The following is a 22,273-nucleotide window of genomic DNA, read 5'->3' as shown; positions in this document are numbered from 1 at the left end:
GAGCTACGCCACTAACACGGGCGTTTAGTTTGCACTCTATTCTCCCTATCCATACATGGTTCTCTTGTCGTAATTTTGCTTAGCGGGTTTGGATCTGACAGCATTGCTCTATCGTGACAATGGAAAAGAAAGACCTCTAAAAAGAGTAGAAGTTTGTCTCTCAGGGTTGGGTCCTATTTCAACTTATACGTCGACAATCCAACTTCACAAGGGTTGGTAGGAAGGTTGACTTCTGATCGACTCTACATGCCTAGTACATTAAAAAAACATTCTCTCAATCGGGCTTCTTTTGCCACTAAGCTATGCAGCATACTTATTTCCTTGTGAAATCGGTACCCTCTTTGAGTAACGTTTTGAGATGTACGTGTTGGAGCAAACTAACAATCTTCAAAGCCCAGTCAGCAGTCAAATAATGGCAAAGCTTCTCCGTCACAAGACATACTGTTCTGTGGACCCCACTCGCAGTATCTGCAAGGCTCTTGACTTCGTATTTGTGGGAGTTGATTCGGGACTTGATAAGCTGGGGTTCAATCCAATCAGGTGACAGTAGTCTGTCATGCTGGATGCCTTTTGCAACTAGAGCCCCCATCTTGATGAAGTCGTCAACGCAAGTGGACTGCTCAGCAAGTACTTGAGCTACCATTGATAGATCCTGAATCAATTCTTCGATATCAAGGCGCAGATTCAGAAGCTGAAGCAGTATATCAGATGAAGCGACTGCACTTCTTGATGGTAACAGAGTTCGATGTGCTTCCCTCAAAATGCAAGTTTTGTCAGCCTGTATGATGATGTCAGAGTACATGATCAACACAGGTCCTGTAGGCTCGCCACTAGGGCTCACTCACAATCGTGGCCACATCCTGAGTCAGGGCTGAGATACCATGTGGCACGACTTTGAGCTCGGCGGCAGGCGATTCCGGTCGTTGAAAAAATGTGCCAATGCATTCGTCAATAACAACGAGTGCAATGTCGTATGGCTCGATAGCAATGTGGGTGGCTCTGTCAGCTAGCTTGCGCCGGATGGACATGTAGATACTTGAAGGATCCGCGAGATCGCGGCCATAGCCCTTGGGGAATGAGGTGACAATTGTGTTCCCGCGTGTGATTCTCATCCACAGCTGGCCAACTATGATCGGGCTTGCTCGAAAATCTTTCCTACAATGCTGTTCATTTGCGGACCTTTCATGAAGATCTACCTGAGGACTTGCGCAAGCCTGCTGTATTGTCCGACGCAAATGAATAGGTTGACTGCTGAACAGGGATTTACTTATAACCTGTAGATCAGCATGAAGAGCCATCTTCTCGTAGAGAAATGCTGCGTCAAGGAGCACTCGTCCAAGCGCTGTCGGTGTGAAATCGCCTTTTCTACGGCCTAGTTTTGAGGGGTTGTGTGGGCTGCTGTGCTCTTTTCGCTGTCCGAAAACAGCTTCCTGCCGATTTTGAATCGTCGAGAAAACGTGTGATGTGACCCTTTCCCTTCTTGACGGTAACTCCCAGTCCAAAAACGGCATCTGTTAACAACTTAGTATCTGCCACAAATTGAAGTTACTGTGAACCAGTCTGTTCAACACCTCATACTTACAGCAATCATCAAGTCTGGAAACGGGGATCAAGTTTCTATGAGAGCGCAGATGGATCTCATATGTCGGGAAAGTATTTGCCCCTTTTGCAAAGATTCCCATGATTTCTTGTGACCTTGGCAACGGATATCGGCACGGAGCTTCTCTAATACGAACTGCAATCCGGAAGTGAGACATTTCTTCCTACTACATCCGTGGATATTAGACTTACATTCATCCACTTGGCGACTTGGGTTAGCTGAAGCCGCATTATGACAGTGAATGAGTGTATGAACACACTAACCTCAACATTGTTTTCAGAAATATGTATATGATTCACGTTGAGGGTTGACTCCAAAGGTGTGTCTCTATCAAGAAAGGACACCTCTTTATATGTTGGTGGGCCCGGTGGCCTTTGGGCAACACTATACCTCGAATGAACGGGGAACTCCAAAATCCTGCATTGAGGTTCCGTAGGCAAGCTTTGAGAAGGGCCGTTTTGGAAAGCATCGTCTGGAAATGAAGTTTTCGTAACACTGCGATTTTTAAGGCCTGCGAAGCCTTTTTGAGATTCCAAATTTGTCTGATGGCGCCACGCGTCGATTGCGTCACTAGTGTTGCGGAGAATCCGTCTTTGAAAAACATCCTCTTGGCTTAGAACGTTTCAACGCCCATGTTTGTCACTAGGACCCCGGCGATGATAGTGTAGATGAATATTTGTAGCCCCTTCTTATCGTTGAGCCGGAGGACCAGCGCGCAGATAGAGCACTTGAGACATGCCATTGACGTGAAGTGGAACAGCTGTCCGTACCAGCCGTACATGTTGATCATCTTGTAGTCGTAATCGCTGAGATACATACGGTGTCTTCCATTGCCGTGGGGTAACTGCATAGCTGCAATGGCGTATCTAACGGCGGCAAATATTGCAGCCAAGGCAATCGTCCCAGCCGAAGTTTCGACGAACTATGCGGACCCAAAGTCGAAGGGCGGTGGTGATGAGGAGAAGAACGAGAAGGGTTGTGGATACGGCTAGCCACACAGGCCCGACCGTTTCATCTGGGGGCATCTCACTATCTCGGGCATTTACGCCTGTAGTGGAAAACAGAGGAATGCCCATGATTGTGGCTGTTAGAAATAAAGGCAGGAAAACGGCAATGCAGTGCTCAACGTAGGCTAGGACATTGTTCTAGCATGAGGGTGAGGGAAAGGTCCAACTGGTGTCGAGTGCGCAGTAAGTCGCGCCGCCTTCCCTATATCAATGAATTTCATTTTCACAACGCCAAAGGCAGGAGAAAGTGAGCTGGAAGCGTGTCCCAGGACGCTGGTTCGTGTCTGGATGGGGGCAGCCACGGCGGAGTGCGAGCCAGGGTGCCGGGACAGTGGTAGAAGCCATCAACACCTAAAGGCTGGCTGGAATATGATCAGTCAGTTTCTGAAAGCTCTAATCATTAATATGGTGACTGTAAAAGGTTACCAGGCTTCTGGTATCGGCCAACGTTTAAGGCGCGGCCCAGCCTCGAAAAAGAAAGCACCGACAAGAGGTGTGGAGTTCCTCCAGGTTACTTCCAACAACATCGAGGGAGAAAAAGAAACCAGGATGCGATGGCTCCAACACGGGGTCTTGGCTGGAAAACAGTGTGATCCGGCACATTGATCTGGGCTATATTTGGCTTAGTCTCTCTGGGAAGGCGATGGTTCAGGGTGGATGACGCGAGAGTTCGGCTTCATCAGGACGGGATACTGGCTTTTCGGGGTGGGAGTCATGGTCGGGTTGCTGTTGACACGGCTATTGAATCTGATTCGGATCTCTCGTCAGAAAAACGTTAGCATTTGATGAAAATGCCCCTTCGTCGCCTGCCAGTATTTCTGTTCATGCGAGGCGAGCGGAGAAGCCAGGACCCGCCGGCAGGGCCCTAGGGATCTGGACTCCCAAGTTGATCACCGTGCTGGCGCAGTGCAGAATAATCAGGTGAAAGGCCTTGATGTGGTGTCGAAGACAACCAACAGGCCAATGATGTGCGGCGAATATCAGTGCATTGTTGGTACTATCGGCCGTAAGCAAATGAGTGGCTCGCACTTCATGTCTACTTGCTTTTTTTGCGTACCAGTGGGCGAACCTGGAGAAGATTGATGCTGCACGTCCGGACGACTTTGGGCGACCGTATGCCAATCCTCATCAGTTCAGCCAGAACCTTTGTAGAGGTGATGATTGACAAGGGACACCCAGGAGGATGACACTTGGTACGGCAGGTGAAGGCCGTTGCAACACGTTGCCATTTCCTACGTGTTGGGGCTGTCCAGGGGCCCTTGGGTGTTTGTCTGATGTGCTCCCGCGTCATTGCCATCACTACAGATCACGATCAATAGGCAAAGATCCTTGCAAGATCCTACTCACGAATCGTTTGCTCCATTTGGAAGACTCAATTATGGCCAGGCATGCGATGAAGTCTTCTGCAATTTCAAGCTAAACACGAAGGTACGCTCAATGATGCTTACACCTCGAGCAGGCCAATGAGTCGCTTCGAGTTATCAATGAGCTTGAGGCAGGTCGGCTCCCGGTCTGACGAACCACAGAGCGAGCGGTAGCTCGGTGGGCAATCTGGAGCAGGTGGCGTCTGATGCCATCGCCGCTGTCGCTGCTCAAGCCGTGAGATGAAGCCTTGCAGACATTTGTCCCGCTGCCCCTCGATACCAAAGACCTCTGCTTTTACTAGATTTCGCATCATGCTTCCCCATTGACTCGGCGACACTTCTACCTGAAAGAGCGGGGAGGCGGTAGCCAGGGAAGGCTGATTAGCCTGATCGGCACCATTGTGTATGCCAAGTTGCTTCTTCTCGCCTGCTTCTGACGCTCGCTTCTCCTCCTCGTCGATCGACCTCACAATTCTATGATACGATTCTGCGACGCAGAGGCACAGTACTCCGAGTAATGCCGCATTCTGGACGATGGAGAAGTATCGCAACGGACACTTCTGACACGTAAGGACCTCAGATGCCGACTCGATCGTACTTCTCAAGAGGGCAAAGTCATTCGGGGCCGTCAGCTGGTCTTTGACTCGAAGGTGCTCGAGGAGAAGATAAAGAACAGAGAGGCATGCACAACCGCCTGCGGCCGGTTGAGTTGCGGTTGCAATAGGGGGAAACGCAGCTTGACTCTCCGATACTATGTCTGCCCTGGTGCTAATGGGAAAACGCAGGGTCAGCATTGCGCCTGTTAGAGTGTTTGATTGGATATGAGGGGCCGGCTACCGTGGTTGGCCCAGGTTCAGCAGGCACTGATGGATCTCGAATCCATCTTCTTCCTGGCCTCGTTCGGGCGCCAGTGCGTCATCACTGCTCAGATCACTACTGCAGATCTGTGAAATCTCCGTCCCCACATCTGATGCAGCCGTTGTTAATATCTCGGACACATTTGCGGGCGAGGGCGATTGCAGGGTGTGTTCCGGCTGTATCAGCCGCCTTCGACGATTGGGTTGACGGGCGCTTCTCGGTCTTCCCATGGGCTTCTGGAGAGAGTAGTGGCAGTCTCGTCTTGACGCATGGCATTTCGAGCAAACTGGATGCTCGCCAGGGCACCTGATCTTCTTGAGTCCTGCGTCATTGATTAGCCTGCCGAAATACTCCGAACCGCGAAAAGGGACATACTGCAGGCCTCGCAAGATCCACGAATGGCTTGTGCAGCCGAGACCTTCCCCGTTCCTCGAGAAGGCATGGTGGTAGGCGATTGAAAAATGTCCAAATCGTGTTCGATAACACAGTCCTCGGCCAGATAGGGGGAGGGGTTGTTGGTAAGATGAGGTGGTGAGAGGGCGAAATATGTCCGATCGGTGCGGAGACTTTTCACTTTGCTCAAGTTGAGCAGGGGTATGATGAGTAATCATGAAGCGCAATCTTATTGGAGGAATCTATCCGGCCCCTAAGCTGGCATGGATAACGAAAGCTGCCAATCGGATATATCTCGAACTAAGTGGCATCTTGTTGGATGAGTGGGCGTTCACAGATGAGAATGTGACTTCAGCTCCCACTCGTAATTCATTGTGATGTTGCCTTAAAGTCGAACTATGCAATCGGCATCGATCTCTGGGTCATAACTCGCGAAGCATTCCTATCCCACGACAAAGGCAAACAAGTGATGTGCAATATTGTCTCGCTAGGCTATGCTGAAGTTCCACTAATCTTCTCTTTTGATAAAGCCTCCTCATAAGCTTCCATCCAAGCCGGGAAGGCGAGTTCAGACTGGTCTCGGACCTTTACCAGGACATCTTTTCTTCACCTAGTCTCTGGATTATAAACACCTTTTGCAGTCTCTTGATCAATAACTTGCATGTGTGTACCTGCACGCCAGAAGACACATGTCAGGTTTGGTAACCTTCCGCTCGCGATGGCTTCGGCGAGTGATTTGAAGCTTTCATCGCCATGTGGCAGAAAACCATCCACATGTATCTCAACAAGAGACGCAGGCAAGAGATCCGGAAGTAATCCCGAATCTGACTGTTTTTCTCCACGTCCATCGTAAAGTGTCTTGGGCCAAACATCGCTCGCGTCCAGGTTGAGGGTCTTCAGCGATGTAAAGTCGGCGAATGAGAATGCTTCATAATCCCTCTGAGATTTGGGTCGCCAGCTGGGCCACCAAACGCACCGTTGAAGAGACATATCGAGGTACTCTAATGTGTGCTTATGGCTTTCCAAAGCCTCTCTCACCTGCTTCGGTGATGGGCAGTAGTCTGTGGTTGACTTATAGCTGAAACGTCTCATCCTTGGGAAGCCCATCATGACCTTTGGAAGTATTCCATCCCATGAGCCCTTCATCATTATTTGCAACGTATCGAGCCTATCCAGGCGCGGAAGGCTGTCTAAGCCTCCTGCGCTGCAACATAGAAGCTCGATATTAGGTGCAGCTTCGAGAAACAGCCTCTCTACTGAGCTCAAAATGTGCTCGATCTCGTCGTCGTGTGTTTCGTAATCAGAGCGCTCGTAACGGGAGTTCAAGTCCGCAACCCTGTGCTCCAGTTCCATATGCCGCACATTCGCCAGGAACGGACGTGCAAGACCAACCCCTGCGCCGGTCCTCGCGGCCCAGGCGGATAGTGACTCAAGTTTCCAACTTCCGGGTAGACAGACGTTTGTATGAGATAGGTTTGGAAGCAGGACCATGAGAATCTGGAAGTATGCCTCGGCAATATCCCAGTCGAGCCAGTCCTCCGTGATATTGATTTTAAGGCCAACTCTGGAGGAGAGCCTTGAAACCGCGAGCTTCTGTTCGTCGGTGGCGTTTGTCGGCATTCGCTCGTCGTCTTCGAATCTGTCAAGCATATGGATGTCCAGAAACTTGACGTTGGCCGCGAGATCTGGTCTCTCGGACAGGGTTTTGGTCAAGCTCCCAAACCGATAGAGGAACGTCGAGAGAGATTGTCCCCAGTTGATGTAATTATAGTTGAAAATTGACTGGTAGGCGATCGGTTGAGCGACGAGGCGGAAGAGTTTGCAAGTGCTGCATAGATTCACGAGATGGTTGGCCTGTTTCTGAAGTTCACGCCTGATGCTGAGGTCGCGCGCGTTCAGGCTAGGTTTGCGCATGTGAATGTCATATGCCTCCTGTCGAGGTCGGAGACAATTGAAGATGATGACGAGAGCCTCCACAGGCAAATCGGTGAGAGACGCCATTCCTGGCTGACTGGTGATGTTCCGACATCGAAATCCGGGAGCACTCCACCCGGCCGATTGAGCTAGAGGTGCGACCACGAACCTCTTATATGTACAACGTACTTCAGTCACAATTTTGCTCTGCATCTGAGTGCCATAGAGATCCTGTCCGAGTGGCGGAATCATTCGATTTGTGATAGACTGACCAGCACTGATTCAAGTGAGGCCAAAATCCTGCCCCGCTAAGCCGCTGTCGTCACAAGTCATTTCCTCTACATGTCGCGAAACCACATCTCATAAGATAGACGCATTATCATATCATCAGCGAAAAACACTGTTAATACTGGTTGGTAGAGTTGTTGTGTCAATGATAGGCTGAGTATCTGCACCATGGGTGCGGGGTTTTCCTATGACAAGTTCACCCATGCCAGCATCTTCAATAGTTGCAATAGTTGCGCGAAAATTCCCAGATTGGATTCTAAACCAAATATCGTTCACCAGGCTCACCGTTCACTGAGCGCCATTCCAATCAGATGCACTAGTACTTTTGACCCGTGGCTGGGTCTCCAACGACTGCAACCTCACCATCTCCTTTTGAGGAACTTTGAGACCCGACGACTGCCCGGCGCCGCAAGTTGCCAGCATCATCATGTTCGGCATCCCATTGGGCTAACTCAGAAAGCGGGACTTGAACAAGGCGATGCGTATTGGCACCATTGTCCGTAACGTCAAGGATTTCAGGTCGGATCCTGTATTCGCGCCATTTCGGAAGAAGCCACATCCACACAGTGTAGTAAAGAAAACAGATTATCAGGCTATGAAATTGTCAATATGTCAGTTCTCAATGACTTGGAGGATTTGACTTACATGGCGATGCCAACGACGCAGTATGTAGCATACCAGAAGCTGACGCTGCCTGCGTATGGGCCACCCTTGGGCGGCCACCAAGGCATGACAAGAATGTAAACCTGGAGGAGGATGAAGAAGATGACCGTCACGTGCCATGATTTGAACTCAGTACGTCTAAGACCGGCGCGCTTGCGGCGAACTCGGATTAGGTAAACTCCAACTGCCATCGCGAAGTGGAAAAGACCGTCAGGGTATGTCTTCAAGCTGATGACTGCGGAACTGTGAGTACTAGCCGCCTTTCATCGGAAACAGAGATGCTCACCAAATTGGAATGCATCTCCAGCTGGAGGTGCCGCAATCATGATGAAAGTCATGATCCATTTTAGGAAGTACGGTCCAATTGGGGTTCCGAAGGGTTTGGTGTTCACCCAGAACTCGGTCCATGGGAGGACACCTTGCCTGAGGTACTGTTAAATCTTGACCAAATATGGCTTTATTGGGGGTACATACCGTCCGATCTCACGGATTACGCGGGAGGAGCCAATCAGCACACCTAAGAGATTACCGAAAGCACTGAGTAGAACAAGGAAGTTCAGCGCCTGCTCTGCGGGACCGGTTCCGAACACCTTGGTGAAGAAGACGGCAGCAGCAATCTCTTTTGCAGTTTTGAATTCAGCCTTGGGCACTAAGGAGCAGCGTCAGCCAGAATCAAGATGAGTAAATGAGGTCCATCGTACCGGCAGCAAAGTAGGCGACGTTACAGAACATGTAAAGCACAGCCACAACCACCACTGAGATTGTTGCATGTCGCTTTAGGACAGGGATTGGGTTCTTAATCTCGTTCACGACATTGAAAGCGTTGCTATAGCCGGTGTACGAGAAGATAATGTTGACAAGCGCTGTAGCCAGGTCGTTGCCATTATCCGTGGTTCCTTCAAAGGAATTGCGGAAGTTGGCATTGGGATCGGGAATGTGATCGACATGGCCGCCGAGAACAACGAGTCCAGTGATCGAGATGAAGATAAGGGTTATGATCTTGATTGCGCCGATAATGTTTGTTGCCCAAAGGGAGTATTTGTTGTGAGCGACAACACATATGACGGCAAAGGTGTATGCAGCGATTGCAACTCCCTTCAGTTCCCACGCAGACGGCGTCTTCCCTGCAATTCGCCACAGATATCGTGACAAGACTGTCTCATATTAGCAGACATAATTGAAGATACGTTGAGATTCCTGTGATTTCATACCGATTGCATTACTGCTACTGAACGAAAGAAGAACGGACTGCACCGCAAATGCGATAGGGAAGAAGTGTTTCGGCCGTGGATAAGCTTGCTCCAGGTACACTACCTCCGCACCACTTCGGTTAGGAAAGTAGCTGGCCAGCTCGAGATACACGCTCAGTCCTGCGAGAGCCATGAGGAACCCTATTGTCCAGTAAATGAAGGCTAGGCCTACGGATCCAGTGCCATTGAGGACGGATGCAGCTATGGCGTTCAGATTAGTCTTGCTCTCGTTTTCCTGGGGGGTGATAGGTAGCCATACGCGTTGAGAAGATACCAGTGCCAATCATCTGATTAACATTCAGAAAAATGACCGTAATCCAACCAACGTGGTATCCGAGAGGGGAGTGTTTCTCGACGGGTGCCCCGACAGCCTCCTGGTATGCCGGCTTGGATCCATTTCCTCCTTTCGCGAGCGTGTAGGCGAGATCTCCGTCTCTGATGATGGAGTGCTCGGAGTCGGAAGCCTCGACGTCGACTGGACCGCGCTCGTGTATTGTCGCATTTGGACCCCCAAACCTTGAAGAGAGCTTGGAGAACACCATCTTTCAAAACCTGCGATCCGGTAGCTTGGTACACGTTGAATGTAACTGGAGAACTGCTCCACTGATTAAGCGTGCGGGATGGCTGAGACGACCTCAACTTCAGAAGAGAGCCGATCGCACGTTATCGAAGGCGAAAGATGGCGTATTGCGGGGACGAGGAGAAGGAACCACAAGTGAACCATACACCAGGTTCCTGCGTTCCACCGCTTCCTCTTTAAACACAGCCTCAGCCGTCCATCGTTCCTCGATTGAATGGTCTGGACTCGTGAGCCCGTGGACGTTACTTCAATGCCGAGTGCCAACAGAATTGCCCAGAGTCGCGAAGATGGGGCGCAAATGGCACAATGCTTCCTTTTGACCAGCAAATGCCAGACATTCTGATTGATACACGAGGGTGGAGGGTACTGACCTTCCTGTATCAGCCAGAGCCAAGAAGCACGCAATGCTGGCTGATCATGACGACCGTTGCAGCTACACTAACAATGCGGGCGCCCGGTCGCAGTGCCGGGGCTTGTAATAAGCTACTATCCAAGTGTAACCTTATCCCAACCCTTGCTATCGCCCCCATCCGATAGGGCCACATGGCCGTCATGAAGATGAGTGTCACCTCTCGTCTTCGGTGCCCTGTCACCAGAGATGATAGCTCGTGTTTGGAAGTCTTGGCGGCCCTTGTCGAGGCACCGAAGAATGGTCTTCGGCTGGCGGGCTGTCTCACGCCGAGAATTCGGGCAGGGCAGGTTGCCACGTTTTCTCTGCCTTAAAGGATTTTCTTTACGACCCGTGCTCATTGATTGGCTGCAGGGGAATTGTTCTAGGGTTTTAATTGAGGAGCAAACGGCCGATTCCAAGATCAGTCATGCTCTTGATATTTATGGCAGGCAAATCCTCTACATCGCCTCATCATTCCCGCCCCTTACTCTTGTTTCCTTCGCTTCGGATGAACGGTTCAAGCGGGAATACCTGCGCCTCGGGTGTGACTCCATCATAAAGCTGTCCCCAACGTTCCTTCAACGGCTCAGGCGTCTCCCATGCATATTCAGGATCGCGAAGCCATTGCCTCAACAAGTGGCGTCTGCAAACAAATCCGTCAGTCTCGCCAGACGCATTTGCTATCTTGACTCGTCACTTACTGTTGGCCTTGAGTATCGGTGAAACTATCACGGGCGTGGAAAATCCCCATATTGTTGGCGTACTGGATATCACCCTTCTGGAAGTCTAAAGAGACAGCGAACTTTTCTCCGAGGAAGTGTAGCGTGTCAAGCGCCTCGGCCTGTGCTTCGCTGATGGGAGGGATTTCTACACTTCTTGGAAGTGCGCCGTAGCCGACGAAATAACGACGCGCGTACTGTACAGCCAGCCGTTCAGGAGTGGTTTCTGTGGCAGGTTGATAGTGGACAAGTGGCCGAGATGTGAACGACTTTTGGGGCGTTCCGAAGCTGGACGGTCATAATGATCAGTAACTGGGTGTTCCATAGGTAGTAAGAGGAACGCAGTATGCGAGGGGTTGGGCATAAATTGTGGTTGAGTAAGATATGGGTATGGTTCTGGATATCCATGGGTAATGGGTAATGGGTAATGGGTAATGGGTAATGACGGATACCCATGGGTATGATTTTCATGGAGCCATCTGGCTATGAACAGACCAAGTCCAGATGAAGGGCACGGCTAAACTCACACTTCGAATTGCCAGTCTTGAGTAAGCGTATGGATCAGATCAGGACGCGTCTTGGCGATCTCGTTGTAAACGCGGGCAATACTCGCCAATTTGCTAGTGCCGCCCTCGGCAGCGGTTGAAAGCGCAAAAAGGGAGACGATGTCGCCCGCATCCGTGTGGAATACCTGCTTGTCTGCTGTGTATGCGGGGCTGCCGATCTGACCCTTCTCTTTCGTGAGAGTCAGATCCTTGATGTGGGTAAGCACGACGTCGGCCGGCTTGCCATCATACTGCCTATCTTGACGACCACGCTGGGGTGCGATGTGAGAAGAAAGACCGGCGTAGGTAATGATGTTTTCTTCTCTTGTATGTTCGTCGACCCGCAGGCCCCGAATCACAAAGAATCCGTGCCCGTTGTGCAGCTCGTGAGAAAGCTTCCGGAGCTCAGGGTGGAGCTTCGGCAATGGGAACGTCTCCTGGTTGATGTGGCCAAGAGCTAATCCCAAGGCTAAGTCCATGTCAGCCATGCAATCAGTCAATGAGGAAAGCTAGTTTCCTACATTTGAAATGAGCTAGGGCTGCATCCAGCTCGTCCAGTTGCTCGGTACTAAGCACATAGGTCCAGTCATAGTCGTAGGCCAGGGTTGACCCTTCCCACACCAAGTCACTCTTGAATTGTGCAGGCAGGCCCTCCGGCAGGGCTTTCGGGAGATCGGGATCTTGGACCCGGCTCGCCACACGGGCCTGCCACTTCACTCGGTCCGGGGCGTACTGGATGTCCGGCTGGACCGGGCGGGCGATGGTAACAGTAGCCATGTTGCACAATCTGTGACGTTAGCTGGTGCGAGATCCCGAGATAGTAAGAGCCTTTGCCACTAGCGATTTTCAATTGACTCAGATTATTCCTTTTAAACCATGGGGAAATTGAGTCGGAGTGGTGCCGCCGATTACGAATGTTTACCGGCGATGGCGTTATTCGGTTCCTTGATGTCGTGCCGCGGAGAAGGTGGGGAAATTGTTGCCGAGCGGACAGAGGCCGACCGATCATTAGATGACGCGGAGTCTAACCACTCATGTGCGATGTGATGACCTGGGTCTCATTGGAAAACGGCAAGTAATTGGCTATATTCGTCTGAAAAGGACTCGCACACATATGATTCAGCACACTCATGACAAAACTTCATGTTAAATAAGCGACTAGTCTGAAATGCTGACACACACTGATGAGAGAAATCGCTAGACTCAATACAAACGCTATCAGAGGCATGTCATTAATGCCATTGCTCACGACTATTTTGTCTTCTTGTCTTGCTCTTGTTTCCATTTCTCGCCAAGCTGCTTCACGTCTTCGTTGTTCGCTATGATGGCCTCTTTGGCGCCGGGCCAAGTCTTCCGGCCCCTCCCGGTGTCAAACAGACGGAGCAACGGCGGCGAATTGACCCCATCCGTAAGCAAGTCGTAGAACTTTCGATCATTCCACCAGAGCTTCCATGCGTCAAGGCTGAAGCATAGCAGGCGATCAGTCACCCCGGTACCGGCAATTTTGTTCAACCAGATGAAGGTGTCACTGCCGAACATCCGGGCACCCATGTGCGGCACCGGCCCGCGCCCGAGAGTCTCCACAACCATGTCGTAGTGGGCATTGATGTCTCGCGCCATCTCCTTCTGGTCGGGGATCGGCGCTTGACCGGACCAGAGACTGCTCAGTGCCATCGTTGCAAGATCGTAGACCACGAATGGGGGGCCCATGATGAGAAAATGCCCGAGCACGGCGAGAGACTCCGGGTATTGCTCAGAGATGAATCCGCGATAAAGACGGGGTAGGGTGTCGTGAGGGTCCTTGTACTTGGCCGCATTGATCCGCTTGTAGTTGTCGGGGGCCTTCTTGGGGTCGGTGGGGTTTCCGGCGCCTTTGATGAGGGAGAAATCGTAGTGGTATCCGGAACAGACTACGATGGCATCGATATCGTCAAGCACGGTACCGTCAGTCAGGGTGACAGACTTGGGTCCTGTGATCTCCTTGACTCCCGTAACCGCCTTCACTGAGCCATCCCGAAGGTTATCCGCCAGGTCGTTGGAAAACGTAGGGATGCGATGCTCGACTCCATCCAATTTACGAGGGGACATGAATGACGGGTGCTTGTCAAGCCAAGGAAATGCTTTCCTACGGGCGCTGACCATCGCTTTTGAGAACAGCATTGCGCAACCCCTGGGCCACCAATCGCCAAGGGTTCGAATGATTGTCATTGCTCGAAGAGACATCGTATGGTCGAAAGCCTTCCCATTCATCATCCGAGGTAGCTGTTTGAAGCGATGTCAGCGTTTGACGAAATCGAAAATTAGAGCATGGATGTTGATGCATACCAAGTAATATTGGCCACGGTGGCTGAGGTAAATTGACTTCGCGTTGGCCTTCTTTAAGAATGACTGTGTATCGACACCAGTGGCTCCGACGCCCATAATCAAAACATTTTTACCTTCGTAGCGATTGGGCTCCTTGAAATCCCTCGAATGCACCGCCTCTCCTTCGAATTTGTCGATTCCCTTGATATTGACGTTGACAGGCACATTGAGAATACCGGTCGCGATGACTATGCGATCAAATATCTGTTGTTCTTCGGCTGCGTTCTCAGTATCTGACTTGGTGCTTCGAGTATAAATCGTCCATTTGTTGGCATCATCATCGCGCTCGATCTTGGTGACCTTCGTCGAGAATTGCACATGGCGCTTCAGATCAAAGTTGTCCGCATACGCTTCGAGGTAGCGCTCGACGTCCTTGGCAGGTGGATGAGTAGGAACATCTGAATATTATAATAATCAGTACAAACGCAATAGAATTTTGACGGGACCCGAGAAAACTTACCCTTTGGGAAAGGAAAGTCTGTGTAGTGGCACTGATGACCTCGTAAGTTGGTGCTGACCGCGGGAAGACAGAAATCGTGGAAGGCAATCCTTACCGTTTGCTTGGAAGTATTGAATGATGTCCAGGGAAGCGCAGTGGTCTGTCCCTTCCTGGGACTGAGATGCCAGTTTCCGCCGATGAATTCGTTTTGTTCGATCGCGGTGACTTGCAGACCTTGCTCGATGAGGTTCTTCATCGCAACCAATCCGATCATGCCAGTGCCAATCACAGCAACATGGCTCCCAACCGTGGAATGTGACTGAGACGAATCCATCTTATTGGACGACAGTGAGGATCTCCAAGCAGCTCAAATCAGACACAGACTCCTCGGATAAGCGTGTACGACACTTCGAGTATCCAAATCGGGCAAATAGACGAAAATACCATAATGCAGGTGCACAACCGCCTCCTGGACTGGGACATTGACTCCCTTTATCCAGAAGCTCTCTGTAGCTATCTGACGTCTTTCCGCCATGGCGATACAAGGTCATTTCCCAATCCAGATAGCTATCTGACATAGGGCTCGGAGACATTTTCCACCAGGTGTCGGCGACTTCTTGGCCTCCAGCCATTGGTGGACGTGGATCCTTCAAGCCACTCAGACGGATGTTGCCCGCACGTTAGGCTGCCACACTGCCTCTGCCAGTTTGAAAGACTAGCACAGCGCCATCTCTGCCACAGAAGCATGGTTCTGTAGAAGGGTTGACCCCATGTGAATGAAACAGGGCATAGTCCAATTGGATTTGGCAGTGATAGACACCACTATTGTCGCAGAAAGGGTCTTTCGTAGGGCTTACGCAGCGCGTAAGCAGCCCAAGGATCTGGCTCCGACCACGCCTTACTTATTGCAGTTTGGGTTGAAAATGATTGGCTCTCCCTCATTTCAGAATGGAACTTCCGCTGCAGTGGAAATACTTCGCAAAGACGTGGGCTGGAGGAGTGCGGAGTATTCTATGCCGTCGCAACCATCCCGTACCAGAGCATCAACACCCCCTGAAACTCCGCATCCGCAAACCCAGCGGGTTATTATCGTTACCAGATCCCCTGAGTCGACCTTATCCCGGTATGATGTTGGCGGATGAGCGAGACGAAAGCCCGACTCCACTTGTCCACTGCGGACTTTCCACTGCCCATGGATATTGCGCGTACGGGTGAGCGTCTCTGAATTGAAACCATTCCACGTTGTTCAAAGGTCCCGTGCACCCTTTGAGTTACTTTCAACTCCGCTTAGAGCCCACTCGATTGGAACAGGGCAACTTCAAGCATCAACGCCGTACGGAACAGATCATTCCACTTTCCACTTATCACCTTTCCTTTATCATCTATGCCGGTTGACCAGAAGGCCTTGTTGCCAGACTATCCCAATCGTCTTCAGTAATTGCATTGAGTCTGAGAGCCTTGAACCGCAAGTAATCAAGGAGGTAAACGTAGTCTTGATTTGACCCATGTAAGATCATGTTATTGACTTGATACCTTCTCAAGGATGTTGAAGATCGACACGTACAAGTCCATAGGCTTGGCAGTAGGGCAGCACCACCTCGTCGGTATTTTACGCCGCGAACCAGATGAATGCATTGTCAAAAAAAGCACAGACACCATCCTCGTTGTTTGGTTCATTCCGAAGCGTGTTGATGAAGGTGTCGCTAATCCACATCAGCCAACTCGAACAATAAGTGATGTAGTCTCCTCACCCGCCGTCATTTTTGGTAAAAACATCAGGTATCTCTCGTGGAGGAACACCTCGGCCTGCTTGAACAGCATCAAGGTTTATGTCTATCATCGCCAACAAGATCCAGGCGGGGACATGTGGTGAAGTTATGTGAAATAGTCCGTTGAAGGAAGACAGAGACGTGGCCAAGCAGGAAGAGGGCTTCGATGTCAAGACACAGAAGTGCGTGTAAAACGTTGAAAATTTGCAAAACTCATGACAGCTTTTATGTCTCAGCGAATGCCCACGGAAAAACATTGGAAGCATAGAATCGCCAATCAGGGAAGCCGTGGTGAATTAAACTACATACTGGCCACTGCGGATGAAGCGCAGGTAAGCCGTACGTATATGATGCTAAGAGCCAGCGGGACATCTTGCTTAAGCATTGAACCACCGTGAAAGTTGCAATAGGGTACGAGCTTCTGCGCACGTAGTACAACCAATTTCCATGCTATATTGCTGCAGACGCTCTTGTTTTACAGCAGCTATAGTGTTAGTGAAGGCTGGGACCTCAAGCAACATGTTGGAAGTACCTTACACACAGGCGAACTGCATCAGTAGGTTTACAGGCCTGAAACATGAATGTGAGGACGCACAATGCCATATCACAAATTCATGGATATATACTGAGTCAAAATACTTTCAAATATTGTATCTTATTCTTTGCTGAAAGGGTCCTCAATGCGAGGTTCGCATCTGGTGAATGACCAGGGCGTATGTATTTACTCAATAGTCAACTTTGAAGACAATCTTCTCCGCAGATACCTTTCCGTCTCTATTGAGGTCCATGGCCTGTGCGATTGTATTGGGACTGAGGCTACCAAGTATGTTCTTACTCGGAGGTGTCAAATCTCCCTCATCAAGAAGCTTGGGAAGCTGATCATGAAGGTCTATGCTCAGTTCGTGATTTGGGATGTTGACCTAAAACAAGTCTTATTAGCAAACAATGTCATGATTCTAGCCTGTCTCTACCTATCCTATGAGACACACGAGGTTGACGTACCGGCCAGTGTGCCTTTTCGCGATAGGTATGCGCGGTTGGGAAGGCTGTGAAGACGAAAACGTCGGAGACTTCAACTGTCGACGGCACGTTCTCCGTGTTGGCTTTGCCTGGACGAACGGTGCATAGGCGGCCAGTAGAGTCTTTGAGCGCCTTTGATGCAGTGGCCGAGGACGTGGCATTGCCAATTGTGTCGAACACATGTTCCAGGTTCGGTACAGCTTCTCGAATACGTGCGATTGCTTGCTCGTCGTTATAGTCAATTACGTGGGTAGCACCGGCTGCTTTGACCCTGTTAAAGTTACGAGGGCTACATGTGGTGATAACCATATAGCCGTGTAGATTGGCAAGCTGTATGGCAAAGTAACCAACAACAGCTTTGACGATGTCAGTCCTCTTCGCGATGTCCTTGGAGATATGGATGCTCACAACTTCCACCCCAGATAAGAATCGGGTCTTCATTTGAAGAGTTTCGCGGAAGGCCAAGGCAGTCCGGGGAGAACAGCGCCAGCCAAGCTGTGTTAGCCGCAAGAGGAACTGTGCTTGCCTCCGCGGCGCTGATACCTTCTGGAACTTGAAACGATCGTCTTTCATCCGCGATAGTATGCGTGCTGAGAAGAGAAGATTCAGCCTTCATTCGCCTGAGCTCTGCTGGGCGCGAGGAGAGGAACTCACGAGTAAGCCCCGAGGCCAGGAATCTCTCCTACAAAAGCATCAGAAATGGTCAAATGGAGTTCATGTCGGCTCACACCGGGAAATGCACATACCGCCCCAGATGAAGCCGGCGATTCTACTGCCCTTGGCGAACTTGGTCACGCTGGGATGAGCTTCCACCACCTCTCCGGCAAAGTCGCAGCCCAAGACAGCGCCGTCACCAAATGCCTTGACATCGAGAGCCAGCCCTGCTGCCAGTCAGTGTGCGGGGGTTTGAAGACATTATGGGTGTCGCGTACGGTCTGTGGGGTTGAAGGCCGCATGGTTGACCCGAACATAAACCTGATGTTCCTGGAGGAGGGGCAGGTCGACTTCCTTGGCGGCGAAGGACTTGCCTTCCTGAACAATTGCATTGGCACGCATGATCAGAAACCGGGGTATCGGGACTAATTGCTGGCGCTAAAGCTGTCGCTGAGCTGCAAATAGATGATACTCGTTTCTTGAGGCGGGGTCGACTTCGGATGGTAATTCCGATGCAGCGCATCTGATAGCGCGGTCAAGACACGCCCTTGACGCCCTTGCTGCGGGGCCGAGGATCGGCCCCTTCACTTGGGCGCAATGTCAACGCCACTTCAAGCCAAGAATGTGGCTGCACCGTGATTCGGTTTTGCTGTCATCAGTTCATGGACAGTTTGATTCGTAAATAAAAGGTCGGCCATAACATCACCATCTCGACCGATTTTAAACTCAGCAGCAACCACTACGAAGTCTCCAGCATCCATCATTCACCCCAAGCACCAACATGTCGCAACAAACTCTTTGCCGCGTTTCTGTTCCCGAAGGAAAATACGAGTTCCTTTGCATCATCCCAGACAAGCCAGGAACTCGTGAGAAACGCATCGAGGTCCGGTCGTGAGTATCTGTCGGCACTATTACTGACTCTGGGGTGCATCAGCTAATTCTGCCATTGCTAGCCAGCACTTCGCTAACGCCATGCCTTTGATGGAGAGTGGAGTCTGGAAAACAGGCGGTATGAATATCCTCCCTACTAAATAATCCATATTTGCGTGGCATTCGACTAATAGCTCGATCAGGTGCCCTTTTGGACAGTGTTCCCAAGAGCGACAGTTCGGATGATATGTCTTTCGTTGGCAGTCACGTCGTTGTTGTTGGCGACTCAATTGAACAGGTGCGCGAGGACCTGAGGAAAGATGTCTATGCGACTTCTGGTGTTTGGGACGTCGAGAACGTGAGTGAACGATATCCGCGACATAACGACGATTCTAATCATACCTTTAGGCTCAAATCTACGCGTTCCGCGCTGCGTGGAGAAATCCCTGAAAACTCCTCGTGATAATATTGCCCAATTCTTATGCTGAACGCATGTCAATATTGAGTGATGAACGAAAAAAAGCATGCAGCAAGAGGCAGATAGGCACTGGGCGAAACCTCCAGCACTGCGGTCGGGGTGGGGCCGGGTCGGTTTCGGCCTCCGGCTTGCGGTTCTCGGGCTGCTATCTTTTTGAATATCCAGCCTTTTCTAGTTTCCAATCAACGTTGCATGGAATTTTACCAAGACATCAAGACTTTGGCAGTCTCTAGCTTGTGATGGGTTCACGAATGCCAGGCCACGCTGCTCAATCGGGTGTACGTCAAGGGATGTGAAGTGGATCCAAAGCCCAGCGAGCATCTCGCCTAAATCCTGCAAAGACAACGATAGATCTGATATCAGATGATCTTGATTGGTCCGCTCGAAAATTTATCCCTTTCTGAACCTTGGTATCTTTCCTCAGAAGCGGTCTCTTGGTGACTTTCGGAAAGTTTATGGGACTTCGGCGCGTTTCCGGCGCACTGCGTGAGTGACCGCGCTCTTGGGACCAGGGGTTTGGAGACACGCGCATGCCTAACGGTAAGCTGACTGCAGGCTGCCAAGCGAGTTTTACCGGTTCAATACCCCGGAAAACAATGATTGTGCGCTAAATATGCCACCATAATACCAGTGGATTCTCCTCTCATTGGCGTAGAGTCCGATCGTTGACCTTCCCCGATGAGGAGATTGGCGGTCCTCGTTGACGCGATAGCTGATTCTCGACATAAAAAGGACAGCATCCCTTCGGTCAGCCCCAAAGTCCCTTCGGGCCTATACGTGAGGAAGTCTTGCACATCGCAAAGATGAAGGACGCAACACTCATCATCGGCTTTGTCGCCGCCCTGGTTGCTGTTTTTATTATAGACAAGATCATTCAAGCGAGAAAGAATGCCCAACGCTTGCCTTTGCCACCCGGCCCCCGAGGCTATCCCATCATCCAAAATATGTTCGACCTTCCCAAAAAGGACACATTTGCAGCCCCTCAATATGCAAAGTTCAAGGATAAATATGGTGAGCATGAACACTGCAACAAGAAAACACTCTGCCTAACCACCATCGGAACTCAAAAAGGTCCCATCACCGCCCTTAGGGTCATTGGAAAACCGTTTATCGTGATCAATGATCCTCAGGTTGCCCTGGATATCTTGGAGAAGAAGTCCGCCGAGTTCTCATCGAGACCAAGCTTGACATTTATTGGTGAATTGTAGGCCTTGGCAATCCTCGAAATCCTTCGGTCTTCCGATATCGAATCGCATCTAACAGCATTCAAGGGTTGGTTGGGACAAAGCGACGGGCGGCATACCTTACAACGACATCTTCCGCCTCCATCGCAAAGTCTTTGCTCGCATAATCGGAACTAAAACAACAGCGGCGCAATTTGATGACCTTCAGGAAGCCGAGGTCGGTCACTTCCTGCTGCACGTTCTTGACAAACCAGGAAATCTGAAAGAACACATCCACAAGTAGGTCAAACTCGTATTCATGCCCTGGACACGACCGCTGATATGCTTGAACTTATGTTAGGGAGGCTGGCACTGTGGCGCTGAAAATTGCCTATGGCTATAATGCCGACCAGTTCAAGAAGGACCCCCTCCTCAGCAAGATGAATAAGGTGATGGACGACTTCGCACGGTCAGCCGTTATTGGACGTTACTTAGTTGACTTCTTCCCGATATGTAAGTTGATTAAAGATTATATGATGTCTTGTGTTATAGTCATAATCTAACCCACCGAAAACCCATAGTGAAATATCTCCCTGACTGGTTCCCCGGTACTGAATGGAAAAGGCAGGCCAAGCAATACCGTGCCGAGTTTCACGATGCAGTTGAGAGACCTTACAAGTTCGTTGAAACTCAAATTGCCGAAGGCAGAGAAAACGTCTCGTACCTCGCCAAGGCAATGGCTACCAGCGAGGACACCCCAGAGGACGTACACAACAACATGTGGACCGCGGGATCGATTTTCAGTGGCGCCGCTGACACAGTAAGATACTTCCCCGTCTCAGCGCAACCTTTACCAAGGTGGTTGTGAACCTAAGCTAATTAATATCAGTCCGTGGCATCGGTAAATGCGTTTTTCCTCGCCATGGCCAAGTTTCCCGAGGCACAAAAGAAGGCGCAGGAAGAAATCGACCGAGTAATTGGAAGTGGACGCTTGCCTACTGTCAGCGATCGTGACAACTTGCCATACCTTGAAGCACTTATTAAGGAAGTTCTACGCTGGCATACAATTGCCCCGATGGGCCTCCTTCACATGAGCTCTGAGGAGGCTACCTACTCCGGCTACAGAATTCCTAAGGGTTCCCTCGTACTCTGCAACATCTGGTGAGTTTCTGGACTCAAATAACCAATTGGTTTCGTTCCAGCCATTCGGGATACTTTATTGACGCGATGTACGACCAGGTGGTTCATGCACAACCCAGAACTCTACAAGAACCCCTCCGAGTTTCGACCCGAAAGGTTCCTGGGAGCCCAACCAGAGACTGATCCGCGTAGATACGTGTTTGGGTTCGGTCGCCGCATCTGCCCTGGCAAGATTCTTGCCGATAACTCGCTCTACCTCAACTTTGCCCAGTCGCTGGCCGTGTTCGACATTGGCAAACCGGTTGCCAACGGTAAAGAGTACGAACCGGATTTTAAGCCGTTGCCAGGAGCAATTAGCCACGTAGCCCCTTACGAAGCGACGATTAAGCCTAGATCGCCCCGACATGAACAATTGATCCGGTCCATCGAGCAGAGGTTTCCTTGGCAGGAGTCGGACGCGAAGGGATTGGAGGCAGTGTAGGCCCCGACTTGTGATGGTCTGTTCATGATTGCGGATAAGAACCTGTGATCCGAATTGGTGGCATATAGATAGGGAACAACGAGTGCGTTGACATCCGATTCATACTATCTTCGGTCATCGATTTGCGAAACAGTTCCACCATATGAGGAGGGCATCACGATCGCGGGAGGCCCGAGGGCCCATCATATTCAACGTCGGATGATCGTGGTGGAGAACCCGCTCAACATGGCTTTTAGGCAATGGGAAGTCTGTACGTCTCGTAATACGAGAGTTGCAGTGACATAATCCTGGTCTGGTTCAGGCATCTATGCGTCTCGGACACC

General features: G+C 50.6%; 9 protein-coding genes across 9 annotated transcripts; 2 read left to right on the top strand and 7 right to left on the bottom strand.

Moving 5' to 3' along the window:
- Positions 1-313: 313 nt before the first annotated feature.
- CGGC5_v004890 (uncharacterized protein) lies at positions 314-2,450 on the bottom strand (the record flags this gene model as incomplete). Its single annotated transcript, XM_032029511.2, has 9 exons — positions 314-385; positions 443-778; positions 846-1,126; positions 1,470-1,511; positions 1,583-1,663; positions 1,717-1,735; positions 1,792-1,800; positions 1,864-1,927; positions 2,221-2,450. The coding sequence occupies 9 exons, from the start codon at positions 2,448-2,450 to the stop codon at positions 314-316; spliced, it is 1,134 nt and encodes a 377-aa protein (XP_031892926.2).
- A 979-nt stretch (positions 2,451-3,429) lies between these two features.
- On the bottom strand, positions 3,430-5,271 carry CGGC5_v004889 (uncharacterized protein; the record flags this gene model as incomplete). The annotated part of the gene is made up of 5 exons (XM_032029488.2): positions 3,430-3,604; positions 3,665-3,676; positions 4,056-4,739; positions 4,809-5,151; positions 5,205-5,271. 5 exons carry the CDS (start codon positions 5,269-5,271, stop codon positions 3,430-3,432), a joined length of 1,281 nt encoding a protein of 426 aa, XP_031893324.2.
- Positions 5,272-5,828: 557 nt separating this feature from the next.
- CGGC5_v004888 (uncharacterized protein) lies at positions 5,829-7,223 on the bottom strand (the record flags this gene model as incomplete). Its single annotated transcript, XM_032029477.1, has 1 exon — positions 5,829-7,223. One exon carries the CDS (start codon positions 7,221-7,223, stop codon positions 5,829-5,831), a length of 1,395 nt encoding a protein of 464 aa, XP_031893327.1.
- Positions 7,224-7,740: 517 nt separating this feature from the next.
- MUP1-5 (High-affinity methionine permease) lies at positions 7,741-9,879 on the bottom strand (the record flags this gene model as incomplete). The annotated part of the gene is made up of 7 exons (XM_032029466.1): positions 7,741-8,017; positions 8,070-8,322; positions 8,374-8,510; positions 8,562-8,736; positions 8,789-9,241; positions 9,299-9,538; positions 9,597-9,879. The coding sequence occupies 7 exons, from the start codon at positions 9,877-9,879 to the stop codon at positions 7,741-7,743; spliced, it is 1,818 nt and encodes a 605-aa protein (XP_031893328.1).
- A 900-nt stretch (positions 9,880-10,779) lies between these two features.
- CGGC5_v004886 (Taurine hydroxylase-like protein SAT17) lies at positions 10,780-12,349 on the bottom strand (the record flags this gene model as incomplete). The annotated part of the gene is made up of 4 exons (XM_032029455.1): positions 10,780-10,951; positions 11,010-11,315; positions 11,555-12,041; positions 12,094-12,349. The coding sequence occupies 4 exons, from the start codon at positions 12,347-12,349 to the stop codon at positions 10,780-10,782; spliced, it is 1,221 nt and encodes a 406-aa protein (XP_031893325.1).
- Positions 12,350-12,823: 474 nt separating this feature from the next.
- aurF-2 (Monooxygenase aurF) lies at positions 12,824-14,709 on the bottom strand (the record flags this gene model as incomplete). Its single annotated transcript, XM_066151362.1, has 3 exons — positions 12,824-13,834; positions 13,898-14,334; positions 14,397-14,709. The coding sequence occupies 3 exons, from the start codon at positions 14,707-14,709 to the stop codon at positions 12,824-12,826; spliced, it is 1,761 nt and encodes a 586-aa protein (XP_066009051.1).
- Positions 14,710-16,869: 2,160 nt separating this feature from the next.
- ACTTS2-1 (Trans-enoyl reductase ACTTS2) lies at positions 16,870-18,220 on the bottom strand (the record flags this gene model as incomplete). The annotated part of the gene is made up of 6 exons (XM_032029433.1): positions 16,870-17,064; positions 17,147-17,520; positions 17,573-17,754; positions 17,819-17,846; positions 17,911-18,045; positions 18,097-18,220. The coding sequence occupies 6 exons, from the start codon at positions 18,218-18,220 to the stop codon at positions 16,870-16,872; spliced, it is 1,038 nt and encodes a 345-aa protein (XP_031893331.1).
- A 379-nt stretch (positions 18,221-18,599) lies between these two features.
- Positions 18,600-19,138, top strand: atnB-1 (Aspercryptin biosynthesis cluster protein B; the record flags this gene model as incomplete). The annotated part of the gene is made up of 4 exons (XM_032029422.1): positions 18,600-18,709; positions 18,772-18,827; positions 18,892-19,046; positions 19,097-19,138. 4 exons carry the CDS (start codon positions 18,600-18,602, stop codon positions 19,136-19,138), a joined length of 363 nt encoding a protein of 120 aa, XP_031893332.1.
- An 831-nt stretch (positions 19,139-19,969) lies between these two features.
- Positions 19,970-21,950, top strand: ordA-0 (O-methylsterigmatocystin oxidoreductase; the record flags this gene model as incomplete). Its single annotated transcript, XM_032029410.1, has 7 exons — positions 19,970-20,177; positions 20,238-20,370; positions 20,438-20,629; positions 20,691-20,842; positions 20,911-21,149; positions 21,219-21,490; positions 21,569-21,950. The coding sequence occupies 7 exons, from the start codon at positions 19,970-19,972 to the stop codon at positions 21,948-21,950; spliced, it is 1,578 nt and encodes a 525-aa protein (XP_031893329.1).
- Between the last annotated feature and the right edge of the window lie 323 nt (positions 21,951-22,273).

Source organism: Colletotrichum fructicola, assembly GCF_000319635.2.
Source record: "Colletotrichum fructicola Nara gc5 chromosome Unknown KSG_Nara_v1_contig03, whole genome shotgun sequence".
NCBI lineage: Eukaryota > Fungi > Ascomycota > Sordariomycetes > Glomerellales > Glomerellaceae > Colletotrichum > Colletotrichum fructicola.
The sequence above is the reverse complement of the archived record's forward strand: the minus strand, read 5'-3'. Positions and strand labels throughout refer to the sequence as shown.